The 21,006-nt window shown below is 37.8% G+C and overlaps 1 protein-coding gene across 10 annotated transcripts in view; it reads left to right on the forward strand.

The window, feature by feature from the left end:
- Positions 1-21,006, forward strand: part of KATNAL1 (katanin catalytic subunit A1 like 1) — a 109,928-nt gene that overhangs the window by 55,126 nt on the left and 33,796 nt on the right. For all 10 annotated transcript variants that reach the window (XR_013554173.2, XR_013554174.2, XM_060637446.3 and 7 more), the window contains 5 exons: positions 1,867-1,994; positions 2,389-2,494; positions 7,951-8,109; positions 8,834-8,960; positions 11,859-11,993. Coding sequence is in view for 8 of the 10 variants with exons in the window: in XM_060637446.3 (XP_060493429.1) it covers positions 1,867-1,994; positions 2,389-2,494; positions 7,951-8,109; positions 8,834-8,960; positions 11,859-11,993 (655 nt within the window). In the remaining 2 variants the exon portion in view is untranslated. The remainder of the gene's footprint in view (positions 1-1,866; positions 1,995-2,388; positions 2,495-7,950; positions 8,110-8,833; positions 8,961-11,858; positions 11,994-21,006) is intronic.

Consider the following 21,006-nt stretch of genomic DNA (forward strand, 5'->3'; position numbering starts at 1 on the left):
TAGGTATGCCAGAAATTTACTCTTTTTTTTTTTAATATTTATTTATTTTTGAGAGAGAGAGAGAGAGACAGAGACAGAGCACAAGAGGGGGAGGGGTGGAGAGAGAGGGAGACACAGAATCCGAAGCAGGCTCCAGGCTCTGAGCTGTCAGCACAGAGCCCCATGCAGTGCTTGAACTCGTGAACTGTGGGATCATGACCTGAGCTGAAATTGGATGCTTAACTGACTGAGCCACCCAGGCGCCCCAAAATTTACTCTTTTTCATAGTGTCAGTATTGATATCTATCATCTGAAATACAAGAATCTTTCTGAAAATTCAGCTTGATAGTGTCACTGTGCTACCTAGAAACAGAAAATTGTTCATTTTTTTGGGTCGAGTCACCAAGATTACTATTTGGTCATTTACCTAGTGGCTTAATGAACTAGAGCATTTGCCCAAAGGGAGCCATTTAGTCCCCTGTCAGCACTTATGGTCAAGCCTATGGTGTATCTCAGATGAAGTGTGGTAGGAGGGGTTCATTGCTGTTCTCTCCCTTCAGATTTAAGCTTAGAATATTGACTCATTTTTTGACTACTTTCCCTTTCGTTTTTGTATTAGACAGTAACTGTGGGGCTGAAGCTCTGGGGAGGTATTTGGCTCTGTCCCCTGACATCGTTCCATTGGTTGAACTATCTCTAGCAACTGAGCACATTTCATTTCAAGCTCTTCAAAGCTGAGGAAATCTTGGCAGAACCCCATAGAAAACAGAGCATGTAATTCTTTTTTTAAAGCCACCATATTATTAAATGAAGAATTGGGGTAAAGTATATTGCTTTAGTGGTCTTAATAGCACTACTTAAAAAGGTCCTTTTACCATTATCATTACAATGACTTTATGATGTGGTCCAAGGACCTTTCTAGGAAGAAACCCCTGAATCCTGAGGGGCGCTTAGAGTAACAGGGAAAAGGCTTTGTAAGAAGCAGTTCAGAGTCCCAACTCTTTCCCTATATGCAGCCTCTTCTTGGTTGCTTTGAAGGATGTCATAGTTTGTAAAGCTCTTAAGCTGTAAGCTGACTCAATTAGGCATGAGATGGTCTGATGTTGTGCACAGGGCACGGGCTCGGGGAGTCAGGAAGAGATGCATTAAAATCTCTACTCTGCCATTTAATAATTATGGGTGATTAAGTTATTTCACCTGAGTCCTAGGTCCTCATTTGTAAAAATAAGGATAATAATACCTACCTTCTTGTGAGTATTAAATGAGATAGTTATATGTGAGATTTATTGGCAGGTAGTAGGTTCTCAGTGAATTAAGGTTGTTTTGTCCTCTGCATTAATAGTCTGTGTATTCTCTGGTGGTGGTAGAAATTCCCTGCATCCACAAATTCAGAAATATCTAGCAAGGGTCATTTTAGTCTTACTTGCAACTGTCCGTCCACGGATGTGAATTTGAAGGAGTGGATAATAAAGTTGGCCAATTCATCTGTTTCTGAGGAAATGAACAAGGAAGGGTGGCATTTGGGTAATCAGAAAACGCTATCTTAAAATAACAAAAAAATTATTTAAAATGATTACATTATAATATTTTGAAACTCAGTGATGTTAATTAAAATTATCTTGGTTTTTTTGTGTTTTTAAAAAATGTTTATTTATTTTGAGAGAAAGAGTGCCTGTGTCAGGAGGGGGCAGAGAGAAAGAGAGAGAGAATCGCAAGCAGGCTCTGAGTTGTCGGCACAGAGCCCAGTGCGGGGCTCGATCCCACAGACCGTGAGATCATGACCTGAGCCAAAATCTAGAGTTGGACGTTCAACCAACTGAGCCACCCAGCCACCCCTAAAATGATCTTTTGTTATTGAACAGTACTTTTTTTTATATCTGTCTCCAGGGAAGGAAGAATATGCAAGACGGTGCAAGTGATGGTGAAATTCCCAAATTTGACGGTGCGGGCTATGATAAGGATCTGGTAGAAACTCTTGAGAGAGACATCGTATCCAGGAATCCTAGCATTCATTGGTTAGTCTTTAAGTTCTTAAATTAAAGTAGCAGAGAAAACAAGTTATTGGCTGGCCTGGTGTGAGTCTTTTCTTATTATCCATTAATCTTCCTGACTGTGACTTCATGCCTAATATATGAGTGTGTAGGATTGACAGGACAATTCTTTCAAAATATAACCAAGACATTTTACGTGTTAATTTGATGTTGACATAACTGATGAAGGTTGTTAATTGAATAACATGTCCTAATTAATAACTGCCATATGTTTTCACTGATCATTTTATGCAGTATTAATTAAATCATGTTCTTAATGTAATAATAACTTCATAAATAAAAAATTTAAAAGAATGAGTATTGCCCATAAGTCAGAGGTGTCCTTGAATAAACACGAAACTTTGCTGTTGTTGCAAAGGGATGACATAGCAGATTTGGAAGAAGCTAAGAAGTTGCTCAGGGAAGCTGTTGTTCTGCCAATGTGGATGCCTGACTTTTTCAAAGGGATTAGAAGGCCGTGGAAGGTGAGCATTTATTAAAATAAAATAGGTATAAAAATGTGGCTTACGTGATAATGAACGACACCGTTGTGGTTTCTTTATGTGTGTGTTAGCACAGTGAGTAAAAGCTGGAGGAGGTTTGTGTACCCCCTAAGTACCTGGATTTGAATTTGTAGTCGAGGTGTGTTGCCCCTGCATGGCAAGAGAGGGACAGAGTGTTGAAATTACCGTCCTCAGTTGAGTCACTCCCCTCAGGTTTGCCAAGCTAGGGATTAGCTTTAAGAATTTTCTGGATGTCTGTTTCTGTAGATAAAAAAATTAAGAAGCGAATTGAAGAGTCTATTTATTTATTTATTTACTTACTTATTTATTGGGTAATCTGTACACCTCACCTGGGGCTCAGACTCAACGACCTCAAGGTCAGGAGTTGCATGCTCTCCCAACAGAGCCAGCCAGGTGCCCCTAAACAGCAGGTAAGCTCATAGAATAAGTGTTTGATCACATAAATGCCTTTCTAAAAGTTGACGTATTTCTCACCGTTAATTATTTTGGTCACTTCATTTCAGCATGGTATAATTCTAAGACATGCCCTCTACTTTAGATTAAAAAGTCTGCCCAGGGCTAGTTCCCAAGTCTGTTGCTTTTATTTTGGCATATTAAAAAAGAACCTTCTGACAGTGGCTGCCTGGAACTTTGTTTGGTCTTAGTCACAGGCAAATCTGACTGGCAGAGTGAAATAAAACCATGATCTTACTTTGCCCTTCTGAATTACGTAGGAAGGTCTGTTTCTCTTCTCAGTATCTCTTTCTCTTTGGACATGCCTTACAGTAAAGAAGAGTAGAAATTGTGTATTTACACAGATAGCTTGGAATGCCCATAGCATTTTGATTGTCTTCTACAATTTAAAAACTTTTGTGGACTGTTACAAATCTACCAAATTTTGGTAACATATTACTGTATATTCCCTTTTTATTGTAACTGTTAAAACAATATTTAAAAGGGAGAAAAGTAGGTATTTAAAAGTACGTATTTAAAGGAGCTTTAAGGGGCGCCTGGGTGGCTCAGTCGGTTAAGTGGCCGACTTCGGCTCAGGTCATGATCTCGCGGTCCGTGAGTTCGAGCCCCGCGTCGGGCTCTGTGCTGACAGCTCAGAGCCTGGATCCTGTTTCAGATTCTGTGTCTCCCTCTCTCTGACCCTCCCCCGTTCATGCTCTGTCTCTCTCTGTCTCAAAAATAAATAAAAAAACGTTAAAAAAAATTAAAAAAAAAATAAAGGAGCTTTAAGACAGCAGGAATAGTAGGCATACACCCATCTATCATGATGAGCCCTGTAAATCTTTTTTTTATAAAGTTTATTTGTTTATTTTGAGAGAAAGAGAGCAAGCGGGGGCGGGGGGAGGGCAGAGAGAGAGGGAGAGAGAATCCCAAGTGGACTCAGTGCTGTCAGCGTGGAGCCTGATGAAGGGCTTGAACTCAAAAACTGTGGGATCATGACCCGAGCCGAAATCAAGAGTTGGAGGCTTAACTGACTGAGTCACCCAGGCGCCCCAAGCTCTGTAAGTCTTTAGCAGGAGGTTGATTTGCAGACGTAGAAAGATCACCTTGACCAGAAGTATGGAGGATGGACTGGAGATGGGCATAGATGGATATACATGAGGAATCTGATTAAGAAGATGTGGCACCAGTCGAGCTGAACAGTGAGGACCTGAACAAAGGCATTTGTTATTTGGCCAGTGAAAAATGGGTGGATTTATGAGATATATAAAAGATATGACTAATAGTTTATAGGGATGAGGAAGAGGGACAAGTTGTATGACCCCCAAATTCCAGGCTTAATTGAAGGAGTGTGCAGTTACTTGGGACACCGGCTACTTTGGGCCAAACCTCATAGGTTGAAGGCATTTTTCCGTGGGACTGTCCTCACTTCAGATGCCAGCTGCCAACTTGGGCGTCCCCAGGTCTCCTTCACTTCTGGCCAGCTGGCTATAAATTTGGGGGTTCTTACTATCCCCTTAGATTTGGCAATTCTCTAGAATGACTCACAGACCTTAGGAAAGCATTGTACTTACAATCACAATTTTTATCATAGCAAATGGAGGCAAATCGGGACTAGCCAAGGGAAGAAATGCATAGGGGCACGATCAGGAGGATGCCGGAAGCGAAGCTTCTGTTGTTTTTTTGTCCATAGAGTCAGGTTGCTTTGCCCTCCTAGCACATGGGTGTGTGACAATACATAGAGTCCTGCCAGCAAGGAAGCTCACTCGAGCTTCACTGTGGAGGGTTTTTATTGGGGTGTCATTACATAGCTGGGATTGATTGAAATCACTGCCCACGTGTCTCAGTCTCCAGTCTCCTTTCTCTAGAGGTCTAGTTGACATCACTCAACCCAAAGTTGGCTCAAAGTCCTAACGCTCTGATCCTATGGTTGGTTTTTCTGGCAAGGCCAGCCACCATCTGAATCATCTCATCAGCATAAACTATATAGGGGCCTACCATGAGTCACCACATTAACATAAAATTTCAGGATTCAAATGAAACAACAAAGACACTCCTGTCACTTTGGAAATTCCGAGGATTTGTGGTCTCCACCTCCCAGGAACTGGGGGAAAAAAACAGCCAAATCCTTTATTATACAGCATGCATACTATAAACTGACACTGGAAATTGAGAAGAGGCGCAGGTTTAAATAGAAACAAAATATGTTCAGGTAAATACTCAGCAAGTAATTGGAAATAGAGGTGTGGAGCTTAGGACAGAGTTTGGATTTAAATTAAAATAGTGAGACTATGCATGTGGATGAGATGGTTCAAGGAGGTCTATAAAGGGAAAAGAGAGAAAGGCTTGGAATCGCTTTGAGAATGTAAAGGGCAGAGGAAGAGGAGACCCGAAAGGCACTGAAGAGAGTCCCAAGTAGGAGGAGTCTCAGGGAAGGAAGAGGCTCATAGAATGAACCCAGGGAGAAACCATTTCAGGAAGAAGGGAATGAACGTTAGGTATCAGCACCGTCAATGGACAGAGAGAAGGAGAAACGACAGAAGTTGAAAAATGACCCTGGCATTAGTAAATTAGGCAGTTTTAGTGAATCAGTGGAGGCGGAAGGCGGATTGTAGCTCATAAAGAAAAAATAGTAAACACATACCATTTCTTTAAGAAGGTTGGCTGAGAAGGGAAGGCGAGGTGAATAGTAGCTAGAGGATATGTAGGGTCGAGTGAAGGATTTTTTGTTAACAGGACAGATTTAAGTCTGTTTATATACTGAGGGAAGGAGCCGATAGAGAAGGAGATACAGGAAACCGAGGAGATAATTGAAAGAGGAGCTGACGTTTATAAATACTGTACTGTGTGAATCTATCTATGTACAGATGCTAATTTTGGAAATTAGCTCCTGTTGGAGGTGGCCCCATTGAAGGACATTACAGGAACTGAGAAGGGCATTCAAAGGGGACATTAGAAAAAGAAATAATGAATTTGGCTATAGCTGTGTTATATTAGTTGTTTTTACAGTTTCCAAAATACCAATCTCATGCACCGTTAAAGGCTCCTTGCAAAGCAAAATACTTTTTATAAAAGTAGTGTTTTAAATCCTAGTGACCTCTGCTCTTTCTGGGTGTCTGAATTCTATAACTGTGTTAACCTGAAAAATAAAACTCAGTTACTTTATCAGCAAAAACTGGGTTTATTTAGGAATAGCAGAGAATTGCAATTTAGGACAAGCAAGCTATGGCAGAACCATAGGCAAGACTGGAGAACAAAGGAGAGGAACACTCTTTTATAGAGGAAAGGGGAAATTGGGAGGCCTGTTGCAAAGAAAAAGTGTATTGGAGGGGCTCCTGGGTGGCTCAGTCAGCTAAGCATCTGACTGTCGGACTCTTGATTTAGAGTACTGAGTTGGCCTCTGCACTGACAGCAGGAAGCCTGCTTGGGATTCTCCCTCGCTCTCACTCTCTCTCTCTCTCTCTCTCCCTGCACTCCCTCCACACTGCTGCTTCTCTCTCTGTTGAAATAAATAAACATTAAAAAAAAAAAAAAAAAAAAAAAAAAGGAAAAGTCTATTGGAGCAAAGTGTAAGGTTAAAGTATAGTGGTTTTTCATTGGCTGGGTTATGACACTCTTTCATTGGCTGGACTGTTGCCAGGGGAGTAGAAAAACCTTTCTTCCTCCTGCTGGGGTGGTAAAGTAGCTAAGGTAGCATAGACTTGCAAGACCGATCTCTTCCCATTGGGTCTGCAAGCGACTAGGGGTTGTAGGGTGTGAGAGCTCCCCCTTCTGGCCTCCAGGCTCTATTTTAAAAGAGTTTTCCTTTTCTTAATTTTTACACTAGAAAAGGGTTTGGACGGTTTCTAAATTTCTGAAACTTTTATGTGCACATAGTTTTCAAAATGTAAATCCCCAGAAGCCTATTAAGCCAAATAAATGGGAAGGAATTATTAAGATCATCCACTATTATACAAAAGAAATGTAGCGTCACCTATATATCGGCACTCCCATTAAAAGTGTCAGAAGAAAATAGGAAGTATCTGAGAATCCAGTAGTCTTCAACGCTAAAGGATTGGTGTTCTTGAATAATTTTTACTCCTTAGTGATTTATTTTTACAGAATAGTTTTGTTTTCAAAGGTATTAAGTAACTAAAATGTAGTTTTGAGTCTGTTATATTTAGTGGCTCTTTCATCGGTAACACTATCGTATGTAAACTATTGTCTAGCACATTAAAGCTGACGAAATGCTAGCTAAATTGGTTATGCTTGAATTGCCACTAGATTTCAGTTACCTTACTAACTGATAAGTGGATCTAGTTTTGATTAAAAACTGTGTATTATGTAATGTGGAAGATTGGTTTTGTCCCATAGGAGGGCACATTCTACTAGATGTGGTAGAAAAGGTTTTATTTTATGTTTAAATAGAGCAGTCATTCTTAAGCAGTGCTCAAGACTATACATATGTATCTTCTTCCAGGTTTAAGAAAATTGGGTCGGTTCTTTTTTTTTTTTTTTTTTTTTTTAATTTATTTGTTTATTTTGAGAGCGAGAGTATGAGTGGGGGAGGACCAGAGAGAGACTAAGAGAGAGAGAAACCCAAGCAGACTCCACACTGACAACACAGAGCCCAGAGGGTGGCTCAAACTCATGAACCGTGAGATCATGACCTGAGCCGAAACCAAGAGTTGGACGTTTAACCAACTGAGCCACCCAGGTGCCCCTGGGTAGGTTCTTTCGAAATGTATCAGAAGATTTCTTCTTGTCTGGGCCTTTTGTTGTAACACCCATTTCTGACTACCTCTGATTCGAGACATTTTATGAAATCGGTCTTCATTTTTTTTTTACTCTGTAAAATGATACTCATATCAAATGCACCATGATTTCACTGTGATAATTGGGTTTACCTTTTGATGGGAATTTTTATGTATGTCAATAGCTGATGATACTTTATAAGAATGTATTTTAATCTGATAAAACATTTAATACATCTTTTGAAATTTCAGGGCGTGCTGATGGTTGGACCCCCCGGCACTGGGAAGACTATGCTAGCTAAAGCTGTTGCCACCGAATGTGGCACAACATTCTTCAATGTTTCCTCTTCTACATTGACATCGAAATATAGAGGTGAATCTGAGAAGTTAGTCCGTCTGTTGTTTGAAATGGTGAGTGATGATCTATATATTCAGATTTCAAAGTACTGTTTGTGTAGGCAAATGATATCCCCATAAATCTAGATCCATTCACCTGGGGATCTGTTTTTAAAAGGGCAAATGGACTTAGAGTTGAACAGTTCTTGACCCATGAGTAAGATATGGGGTAGTGGGTTTTGTGGCGTAGTTGATGTGTGTTTTCCTCTCTGACATAAGAGAAGGCCCTTCAGCATCCTTTCCAGTGAGGGTTGAAGACACTTGGGAATTGTGTATGTTTGATATTTCTGTATTTCTAATGAGCTGGTTGAGCAGAGTATTTTGTAATGTATATTTTAAAAATCACATTGATCTATCATTGAAGTTTGTTCCTTTTTCATAAGGGATTTGCGGTAGTTATTTAAGAAAGTATGTATGTTTGAGGATGGTGATTGGTAATTTGTCTTTAAAAGGATTTGTATTTTGGAAATTTTCAAATACAGAAAGTATAAATCATAGTATTATGAATCCCCATGTATGTCAGCTACCTTCACCAACCATATAGCTTTTATTTTTAGAAATTTCCTTTATGTGATATAAATGATTTAATCCCTGTTGGTAACCACATGGTGACATTAAAGCAGTGAAAAATTTCTGCTCTTTTTTTTTACCATTTCCTTAGGAGGAGGAAATGGCATTAAAAAAATCAGATTATCTTATGAGCTCATTAAATGGTTTCTTTAAAATATTTTTCACAAAGGCTAGATTTTATGCACCCACCACAATCTTCATTGATGAGATAGATTCCATCTGCAGTCGAAGAGGAACCTCTGATGAACATGAGGCAAGTCGCAGAGTCAAGTCTGAACTACTCATTCAGATGGATGGTAATTGATATTTAATTACTGTCACCCAACCATTATATTTCCTTTTTGAATTTTGTGGAGATTCATATTGTGGAAATTGTCAGGGAAGGGACTAGAAGGCAGCCCAAATTTATTTGTGGTCATTTGTTCATCCCCCCCATTTGTTCGTGCACTCAGGAAAAGCACTTCTTGCATACCTGTCATGAATCATGTACCATTTCAGGTTCTGAAGTTACAAAGAAAAGGAACGTCATGGTCTGCAAGGACTTAACTATTAAGAGCAGAGATTCCGGAGATGTGGTCCGGGGCCCCAGGACCCCTTTAAGACCCTTTGAAAAGGTCTGCAAAGGCTAAACTATTTTCATGATAATATCAAGACGTTATTTGCTCTTTCTGATTCTCATTCTCTCCCCGAGAATACAGTGTAGTTTTTCAGAGACTACAAGACATTTAGGATGTCATAATAGGTGGAAAGCAGAAGCAGATATGAGAATCCAGCTGTTCTTTGTTGAGTCAGACATTAAAGAGATTTACAAAAATGTAAGAAAATGCCACTCTTCTTACTGGTTTCTTTTTGGTTTTGAAAATCATAGTTATTTTTCATAAAATGTTATTTACATTAACAAATAACAGATTCATTATTATATTAAAATGAATTAATATTTTTAAAAATTCTCCATTTTAATTTCTCATGCTAAATATTGATAGTTACATTACACACAGACAAAAGCTCTTTGGAGCTCAATAATTTTTAAGAGTGCAAAAGGAGCCTGAGGGGCGCCTGGGTGGCGCAGTTGGTTAAATGTCTGACTCTCGATTTCAGCTCACGTCGTGATCTCACGGTTCATGGGTTCGAGCCCTGCGTCGGGCAGGCTCTGTGCTGACAGCTCGGAGCCTGCTTGGGATTCTCTCTCTCTCCCTCTCTCTCTCTCTCTCTCTGTCTCAAAATAAATAAATAAATAAAATAAAAGGAGCATGAAACCAGAAGGTAGAACCACTGGTCTAGTTGGGAAGCAGGCAACTTAACAATACATTATAAGTTGTGTGGTAGAACTGACCTCTGGGTGTAGTGAAAACACAGTAGGAAAGGTGCCACCCAGACTAAGGGAATCATGGAAGGGAATAGCTGAGTTGGGCTTTGGAGCTTTGGCAGAAGTTTTTCAGACAAAGGAATGTCAGTGAAGGGAGAGAGTGATGGGCCAGAGCCTTCTTTTAGAGGTTTATTATTCTGGTAGTTGAGTGGTATATGTAAAATGTGTTAATATCCAGAATGTGCTGTTTCAAAACAAATAAGGTTATACACCAGCTATAGATACTTACTGAATACTTGTAGTGTGTGTTCTATATGGTGCCAGGCACTGTAAGATACATAAAACAATGTAGTACAAGTCCTCCCCTCAAAACGTTTATCATTTTAATTTCTGCTAAAGTATGAAAGAAAAGAGTGAGTATGTTATATTTTGGGGGAGGGATCTAGAGGAAACCTATTAGATGTTTTAAAAATATCACTGAATATAAATTTAGCTGAATTTCATCGAGGGGTATTTGTGACTACAGTTCTGTTGCTTATTAGTTGGATAGCTTGATTACTTTTTCTTTCTTTCTTTTTTTTTTTTTTTTTTGAGAGAGAGAGAGAGAGAGAGAGAGAGAGAGAGAAAGAAAGGGCACAAGTAAGTGAAGGGCAGAGAGAAAATCCCAGGAGGGGCAGATAGAAAGATAGAGGGAGAAGAAGAGAGAGAGAAGCGGGGCTACCCAAGCAGGTCTTGAGCTCACCCAGTGTGGGGCTCGAACTCACAAACTATGAGATCATAACCTGAGTCAAAGTCAGATACTTAACAACTAAGCCACACAGGCACCCTGGAGAGCTTGATTCTTTGTGGCAATGGTTGAATCAGGAGTTTAGTAATAATTTATTAAGAAAATACCATATTGAACTGGGTTGCTTTAAATTCACTACTTTGTGGGGCGCCTGGGTGGCTCATTCGGTTAAGTGTCTGACTTCAGCTCAGGTCATGATCTCATGGTTCGTGGGTTGGAGCCCTGCACTGAACTTTGTGCTGACAGCTCGGAGCCAGGAGCCTGCTTCAGATTCTGTGTCTCCCTCTCCCTCTGCCCCTCCCCACTCACGTGTCTCTCTCTCTCTCAAAAAGAAATAAACATTAAAAAAAAAATTAAAAAAAAAATAAATTCTCTACTTTGTTATGCCAGGCTACAACTAGAAACTCTTATCAATAAACTTTGTGGAGTTTTTGATGTTTTTTTTTTTTTTTTCACTGAACATTTTCCAGAGTTGCCATTGTGTAATCTGAAGCTTCTTATTTCTAAAATTTTAATTCTGAAAAAGTAGAACTCAATGTGCATAAATTTTGTTTGGTATAAAAAGAAATGCTATTTTCAGTAGTGACTATTAGGTTTATTCTCAAATTTTTTGTTGATTTTTAACAAGTCACTCAGAAGTTTGAAGGATAAAATTGTTGCAGTATATAACCTGCAACAAATGTTATGATTGCATGCTAGTACATTAGTAGATGTGAACCTTTTTATTCTTGAGAAAATAAATTAGACTGACAACTAAAATAAAATTTTTTTTGAGGAACTTCATGATTTAAAAAAATGAGGAATAAAATAGCATAATCTCCCATGCCTTTTCTTTTCAGAGCAAATTAAATCTATATTCATTTTCTTACAGAAAAAAAAATATTTTTCTTATTGGATTAGATGATGTAAATCGTTACCTCCTTGTTTTGTAGTTATCTGTTGATGTGTCTGGTTCTGCCACCATACAGAGGTCAGAAGGACTGCATTATTTTCATCATTGAGCCTGTGACGAAGCCTGTGGGTGATGCTTAGAGATGTGAGTTGAATGAAAGAATAAGGAACTGTAAGAAAAACTCCTTCTTTTGCCCTCACCATTTATAGGAGTTGGAGGAGCTTTAGAGAATGATGATCCTTCCAAAATGGTTATGGTATTGGCTGCTACTAATTTCCCATGGGACATTGATGAAGCTTTGAGAAGGAGATTAGAAAAAAGGATATATATACCTCTCCCAACAGGTATGATGCCTTCCTTTTACTATATATATATTTTTATTTTACTTCCTGTTACCTTTTTCCATTTACATAAGAATTTAGTCCATTGGCATTCTACTTAAAGGTTGTAGTATCACAAAACCAATTGGTCTTAAGTGGAAAGAGAGGCCACAGTAGTTCTCTGTTGAGCTCCTTACATTCAGAGCAGTATTCGTGTTAATAAATTTGATAGGATATCTAAATTTTTACTTTTATTTTTTTTTGAATGTTAATTTTTGAGAGAGAGAGTTTGCACGCACATGCAAGGGGGGGGCAGAGGGGGAGAGATAGAGGGGGACAGAGGATCTGCAGTGGACTCCGAGCTGATAATAGCCCAGTGTGGGGCTCAAACTCACTAACTGTGAGATCAGGACCTGAGCCGGAGTTGGACGCTTAACCAGCTGAGCCACCCAGGCACCCCTGAATTTTTACTTTTACAGTCCTCATTAAATCTTAAGTGATTAAAAATAAAGTTCTCTTGGGATTTTCTTCAAAATATGCTGCTCCGAAAAATATAATTTCATCCTATTGAAGACTGTTGAAATTTTCATAAGTGAATTTTTTCTTTTTATATTGAAATAAAATTTACATAAAATTGAGATAAAATTTAAATCTTAAGTGTGTATTCTGGTGAGTTTTGACAAATGAATATTCCTGTTTAATCAGTACCCTACTGAAGATGTAGGATATTTCTGCACCCAGGAAGTTTCTATGTGCCCCCTACCAGTTAATTCAAACCCTTAATTGGCATTACCTTTCCTGGTTTTTGTCACCATAGATGAATTTTACCTATTATTAAACTTAACATGAATGGAATCATAATATGCATGTACTCTTGTGTGTCTGTTACTTTCAGGCACCATAATGTTTTGAGATTCATCCACATGGTTACGTGTATTGGTATATCCCTGATATGATTATGCCACAATTTATGTATTCCTTTTTTGGTTGAACGTTTGAGTTATGTCTAGTTTAGAGCTATTAGGAATGAAGGTGTAAATAATTCTTGTGCAAATCTTTTTGTGGATGAGTGTTTTGGATTCTGTTGGGTACTATAGCTAAGAATAGAACAGGTGGGTCCTAGGGTAGATATGTATATGTTTAACTTTATAATACCCAAACTTTTCCCAAGTGGTTGTACCATTTTACTCTTTCACCATCAACCAACGAGAATTCCAGTATTTCCACATCCTTGCCAACATTTGGTATGGTTGGTATTTTAATTTTAGTCCTCCTAACAAGTCTGAAATACTCTAATTATGGTTTTAATTTGTGTTTCTCTAATGACTTATGATGTGGAGTGCCTTTTCATGGGCCTGTTGGTCATTGGTATATCTTTTGTGCAGTGTCTTTTCAAGTCCTTTGCTAAGTTTTTAATTGGTTTATTTGTTGTTCTATTAATGCTGTGTAGTTCTTTATCAGATACATACATCATGAACATTTTCTTCCAGTTTGGTTTGCCTTTCAATTTTCTTTATGGTGTCTATTGATAAGGAAAGTTTTAATTAGTTATTTAAGTTTATTTATTTTGAGAGAGAGAGACAGAAGGAGAGAGAGAGCACGATCAGGGGAGGGGCAGAGACAGGGAGAGAGAGAGAATCCCAAGCTCTGCACCATTAGCTCTGAGCCCATTGTGGGGCTCAAACTCACAAACTGTGAGATCATGACCTGAGCAGAAACCAAGAGTCAGATGCTTAACTGACTGAGCCACCCAGGCACCCCTATTTGTTTATTTTGAGAGAGAGAGAGAGAGAATGAGCAGGGCAGGGACAGAGAGAGAGAAAGGGAGAGAGAGGATCCCAAGCAGTCTCTGCACTATCAAGCTCCCAATGCGGAGCTTGAACCCATGAACCGTGAGATCATGACCTGAGCTAAAACAAAGATCTGGGCACTTCATTGAATGAGCCACCCAGGTGCCCCGGAAAAGCTTTAATTTTGATGGTCTTCTTGTTAAGCTTTTCCTTTGCAGATAGCACTTTTTGTGTCTTAAGAAATCTTTGTTTACTCCAAGGGGCAAAGGTTTTCTCCCATTTTTCTTTTAGAAACTATAGTTAAATCTGTGGTCCATCTTGAAGTAATTTCGTGTGTATAGCATCTCTTAGAGGTTGAGTTTCATTTTTTTCAAATATATATCGAGTTGTTCCAAGCACCATTTGTTGAAAGGAGTTTTCTTTTTACATTTAGTTAGTTTGGCACCTTTGTTGAAAATTATTTTTCTGTGTATTTGTGGGTCTATGTCTCAGTTCTCTGTTCTATTCCATTGACTTAAATAAGTATAAGGCTGTCTAATTAGGTTATCTGATTTTTCTTAAGTTTTGATACCTTGTCTTGAAAAGAATTTGTCCATTTCTTCTAATTTGCCAAATTTATTGGGATTTGACCTAATACAAATGTGCAAGCTGACTAAAGGGTTTATGTGAGGCTGTTGATTTCACGTCTGGTTCTGGAGCCTGAAGTCAGTAGCAAGAGTAGTCAGGAAGACAAGATGAAGTGGTGGAAAGAAAGACAAATTATAACCTCTGGGGATGAATTGGGACCCCATGAGAACATACTGGAACCCATGCTGGGCTCTCATTGCCTCTAAGACTTCCAACTTTGATGACTGGGATGTCCTATTGAAGAAGCTGGTACTGTTTGTAACAGTATCAAATATACACCTAGCTAAGGAGTCAAAAAAGCTGAAGAAAGAAATCTGCCCTAGCAGGGCAGAGCCAGCAGATAAGTGACAGTATGCTTGAGCTGCAAATGCACTTCATATTCTGAACCAATTTTCTGAGTTGATTCATTTCTGCCTTATAAATTTCACCCATAATGACTTATGTGGTGCACACTGAATCAGAACTATTCAGTGAGGAGAATTCTAGGAAATGAAATTACAGCTTTGCTAAAATTGAAATAATACAAATCTATACACCTAATTTTTCTTTTATTGTCTGTAGGGTCTATAGTAATGGCTCAGTTTTCATTCCTAAAATTGGTCATTTGTGTTTTATCTTTATTGTTCTTGATCATCTTGCTCTAGAGATTTATCAATGTTACTAATCTTTTAAAAACTCAATATTTTGCTTTGCAACTTTTCTGTTTCCTATGTCATTGATTTTTTTCTCTTATTTTTATCATTTCTCCATTGTACTTTGAGTTTAATTTTCTCTTTCCAAAGTTAGAAATTTATGCTATTGATTTTAAACCTTTCTTCTTTTTTTAATATAAATATTTACAGCTATAAATTTCTCTTTGTGCACCACTTTGGCTTTATCCCACAGATTTTGCTATAGCATATTTTCTTTATTCAGTTAGAAATATTTTCTAATTTTCCTTTTTTTTTTTTTTGTTTTTGTTTCTTTGACTCTTGGGTTATTTAGAAGTTTGTGGTTTACTGTCCAAATATGTGAGGATTCTCTAGATATCTTCTTGTTGATTTTTAATTCAATTCCATTATAGTCAAGAACTACTCTGTAGAATGTCAATTTTTAAATTGTATTGAATTTATTTTATAATTCAACATATAGTCTTTCTTGGTGACATGTTTTAGTTGCGATTAAATAGAATGTTGTTCTGTGTTTGTTGATTACAATATTCTGTAATTGTTGGTCAGCTCAAGTTAGTGTGATAGTATTGTTCAAATCTTCTAGATTCTTACTGACGTTTTTACTCTAGTTTTTTTTTTTTTATCAATTACTGAGAATGGGTTGTTAAACTTTTCAAATATGGTTGTGAATTTGTTTATAACTGTTTGCCCTAATTCTCTCAATTTTTGCTTTATGCATTTTGAAGTTCTGTCATTAGGTACCTAGATAGTTATCGTTGTTATACCTTCTTTGTCTTTCTACCGTTATAAAATATCTCTGTCTCTGGTTACATACTGTGGCTTGATGTTAACTTTTTTTTTAATGTTTATTTTTGAGAAAGAGAGTGAGCAAGGGATGGGCAGAGAGAGAGAGGGAGACAGAGGATTTGAAGTGGGTTCTATGCTGACAGCAGAGAACCCGATGCAGGGCTTGAACTCACAAACTGTGAGATTATGACCTGAATCAAGTTGGATGCTTAACCAACTGAGCCCCCCAGACACCCCAGCTTGATGTTTACTTTGATATTAATACAGCCTCACCATCTTTCTTCTGCTTACTGTTTGTATATCTGCTTTCTTCTTTAATTTTCACCCTGTCCTTATTTTTACAGTGTAGTTCTTGTAGACAGCATATCGTTGGGTCTTGCTATTTATCTAGTTTGTCTCTGTTTTTTAATTGGAGTATTTAGTCCATTTAAGTATAATGTAATTATTGATATGGTTATGTTTAAGTGTGCCATTTTGTTTGTTTCTCTGTACCTCTTCTCCTAATTTCTTTTGATAATTGATTTTTTATACACTTTAATTCCTTTATTGGATTTTTTTACCTGTACCTATTTTTTTAGCAGTTAACCTAGGGATTATAATATGTACCTGTAACTTCTCACAGTCAATTTAAAGCTAATACTGTACCACTTCATGTAAAATATAATAACTGTTTGCCTCCCTTTGCCTTTGTGCTCTTTTGTCATGTATTTTACACCTACATTCATTGTAGATCCCACAATATAATGAGATTTAAATTGTCAGTTTAAACTTAAGAGGAGCACAAAAAAGTAGTGTTTTTCATTTACCTACATATTTAACACCCCTGCTGCTCTGCTTTTCTTTTTTAAGGTCCAGATTTTCATCTGGGTCTATCTCCCATTTGTCTGGAAAACTTTCTGTAACATTTCTTCTGGTTTAAGGTCTGCCAGCATCAAGTTCAGTTTTTGTTATCTGAAATGTCTTTATTTCACCCTTATTTCTGAAGGATATTCTTGATCGATAAATAATTCTGGGTTGGGAAGTTTTTTTGTTTTGTTTTTTCTTTCATTACTTATGAGGATATCATTTTGTCATCTTCTGGCCTCCACTGCTTTTTGCTGTGAGGTTAGCTTTCATTCATCTCATTGTATATATAATGTGTTTTTCCCTCCTGGCTATTGTTTTTCAAAATCAGCTTTATCAAAGAATGATTTATATGTAATAAACTTTATCCACTTACAATGTGATGATGTTGACAGTTGTATACAGCATGAAACCATACCCCAATCAGGGCCCAGAACGTATCTTTCATTATGGTAGGATTTCTTGTGCCCCTTTGTCTGTTCTTCTTTCTTCCCAACACCTTCTACCTCAGGCAACCACTGATCTGATCTTTGCCATTCTAATTTTGAATTTCATAAGTAGGATCATACAGTATGAATTATTTTGGACTGTCTTCTTCAGCATAATTGTTTTGGGATTTATCATTGTTATTTTTTTACTGGTGAGTAGTATTTCCTTTTATGGCCATATTACAGATTATTTATCCATTCTCTTATTGATGGACATTGCGTGGTTTCTGTTTTGAGACTGTTGTAAATAAAGCTGCTGTCAACATTCATGTTCAATTCTTTGTGTGGACACGTTTTCATTTCTTTTGGATAAATACCTACCAGTGAAATAACTGGGTCATGTGGTACTATATGTTTAACTATAGTGAACGGGTTGGATTTTCTTAAGTGGTTGTCCTCTGGTTGTTTTTAAGAGATTGTGTTTATCTTTTTGTTTTCAGCAGTTTTACTATGATGTACCTCTGTGGAGTTTTCCTTTTATTTATCCTATATGTATGTTGGACTTTGATATTGTTTCATAGGTCACTGGGACTCTCTTACATTTTTTTTCAGTCTTATTCAGATGGATAATTTCTATTCATTTATATTCATGATCATTGACACTTTCTTCTGCCATTGCCTAATCTGCTTTCAATCTTGTCCAGTGAATTTTTCATTTCAGATATATTTTGTAAATCTAGCATTTCCATTTGGTTATTGTTTATAGTCTCCATTATTTTGCTGGGATTCCTCATCTCTTCATCCATTTTGTCCATCTTTTCCTTTAATTCTTTGAAATTTTCCTTTCAAAAGGTGGAACTTCCTTCCCTCCCTTTGAAAATGGATTGGATTTAGTGATTTGTTTCTAAGGAATAGAATATGGCAGAATGATGCTATCTATATATGACTTCCAAGGCCAGATCATAAAAAGGATAGTTTCTGCCTGGCTCTCCCTCTTTCAGATTATATGCTTTTGGGGAGGCCAGCTGCCACACCATGAATTCAAAGAGCCTGTGGAGAAGCCCATGTGAGAAGGAACTAACATGTCCCACCAAGAGCCAACACCAGCTTTTCTGTTATGTGAGTTAGCTGCCTTTGGATGACTGTAGGCCTGGCCTGTACCTTGACTGAAATTTCATGAGAGGCCCTGTATTAGTCAGGGTCTCTAGAGAAACAGAACCAATAGAAAATGTGTATAAAGAGACAGATTTATTTTAATGAACTAGCTCATGGAATTACAGAGACTGTCAAGTTTAAAATCTTCAGGGTAGGCTGGCAGGCTGGAGACTCAGGGTAGAGTTGATGTCACAATTAAAGTCTGAAGGCCCTTTCTGGGCACAATTCCCTCTTGCTCTGGGCAGGTCTGGCTTTTGTTCTGTTCAGGCCTTCAACTGATTAGATGTGGCCCATCTGCATTATGGAGGGCAGTCTGCTGACTGAATCCACTGATTTAAATACTAACATCATACAAAAACATCTTTACAGGAACATCTAGAATAATGTTTGACAAAATATCTGACACAGTGGCCCAGCCAAGTTCACATAAAATTAGCCATCATAGGCCCTAAGCTAGAGCTTTCTAGCTAAGCTTCTCCCAAATTCCTGATGCACAGAACCTATGAAGGTAATAAATTGTTATTTTAGGCCACCATGCTTTAGTGTAACTTTTTTATTCAGAAATAGATAATTGGGGGACACCTAGTGGCTCAGTCGGTTGAGCTTCCAACTCTGGCTCAGGTCATGATCTCTCAGGTCATGAGTTCAAGCCCCGCGTTGGGCTCTGTGCTGGCAGCTCGGAGCCCGGAGCCTGCTTCCGATTCTGTCTCCCTCTCTCTCTGCCCCTCCTCCACTCGTACTCTGTGTGTGTCTCTCTCTCAAAAAATAAACATTAAAAAATATTGTAAAAATAAGGAAATAGATCATTGATATACTACTTTAGAGTTTTTGTCAGCTAATTCTTATATGTGGAACACAGTTTCTATTGGCTGCTTTTTAATTTTCTTGACTGTGGGTCACCTTTTCTGTTTCTTCACATGTTCAGTAATTTTTATTGTATATTTTACACTGTGGAGAGTCTGGATCATGTTGTTTTTCTTTGAAGGGTACTGAATTTTATTCCAGCAGGCACTCAGATTTTTGGCAGAACTTAAGAAAAAGCCAATTTACAGGTACTTGCTGTCTCTTGGCTAATGCATGAAAAAAGTTGCCTCTTCTCTTTTGTTTTATATTTGTTTACCATAAAAAGACAAGTCTGGTACCAGTTTTTTCCTGATGATCAGAAGTGGAAGCCTCACCTATGACTTTTGGAACTTAATTTTTATAACATCTTCCTTACTCACTTTTGTGACTAGATCTCCAAGCTCTATAGTGTAATTAATTGGCTCACAGATTCCATCTCGCATTGTCTTTCCTGCCTGCTACTATGTGTATACCATTAATTCTAATAATCTTGTTAACTTAAAAAGAAAAATGTTCTTTTTCTTAAAACATGCTTAAATTACTAGTTGAATTTACAACAATAATAAACTTATTTAAAGCACTAATGGAAGTGGTTCAATTTAGAACCTGGAAGCTGTTCTGGAATATTACACCTCCCAGAATCAGCTCCTTAGTGCCTGGCTCGCTCTCATATTAGCCGCATGAAATTTTGAAATTTGAGTGGTTTGTTACAGTTTCTGATTTACTGTTTCTTTACTTTCTCTTTGTTCCTCATTTTACTCTTCCTTGTTTTCTAAAACAAATCTCTCTATGCTATCTAGTATATTTGTATGGAATGAGTTTTAACTTTACTACTGTATACAATGATTATAAATAAGAAATTAATGCTAATGGGGGAAAATAAAAGTTTTACTACTTGAACTGACACCATTTAAACTTTTGTACTTTGAACTTTAATTTACCATGATAGGGAGGAAAAAATGTAACTAGAAAAATAGTTGATGGTAGCAATTTTATAAACTGCTAAGGAGAACTTAGGTGTTGGGGAGAAACACATACTTTATGATACAAAGGTAGGAACTTAGCTTTCCTTGAAATATTGGAGAAGAGAATAGATTTGGCTGACTGAAGGGTTTTCTTCTAAACTTGTTTTCCCTTGTGAAAACATTGTATCCATTGTAGGTAATCGCTTTTGAGTGCTTCTGTCTGCTCATTACTAGTCTGAAGGTCTGTACCTGTGACCACAGAACTTGAGAAATCGCTTTCTCCTAAAGTGCATCCAAACAGATCATCGTAATTAGAACTCCACTCTTTTTCTTTCATCCGTATTAATTCAGTAGGTGTTTATGTAGCTCTTTGCTATTAGAAAGACATTTATTGGGTTCTGTGGGAATATAAAGATAAGTAATGGACAGGCCTCATCCTTGGAGAACTCACTTTGTAGTTGGAAAGTAGGCATACACTTAACCTAACTGCAGGGAAAACAGTGTAACATGCGGTGCCATTGTTCTCCGTGGTACTTTTCCTTTTCTTTTTAAAGTTTTTGTTTAAATTCCAGTTGGTTAATATAGAGTGTCATATTAGTTTCAGGTGTACAATACGGTGATTCATGACTTCCATACAACATCCGGTGCTCATCACAAGTGCCCTCCTTAATCCCCGTCACCTATTTAACCCATCCCCCACTCTGGTCCATGGTACTTCGGAGTGGAGAATGAGGACTGATAAATTCGGACTGAGGTGCTTTGGGGAGACTTCATGGAGGAAGTTGCATTTTCACTCATTTCCAAAGAGAAAAACAGAAAAAAAAAAAAAGAGAGAGAGAAAAACAGAAACAAAGGTGTGGTTGCTTGAAAACGAATAGATAGATAGCTCTTGTAGCTGAAGCATCTGGTAGGATAGAAGGGTCTGGAAT

Source organism: Panthera onca, chromosome A1, assembly GCF_046562875.1.
Source record: "Panthera onca isolate mPanOnc1 chromosome A1, mPanOnc1 haplotype 2, whole genome shotgun sequence".
NCBI classification, from domain to species: domain Eukaryota; kingdom Metazoa; phylum Chordata; class Mammalia; order Carnivora; family Felidae; genus Panthera; species Panthera onca.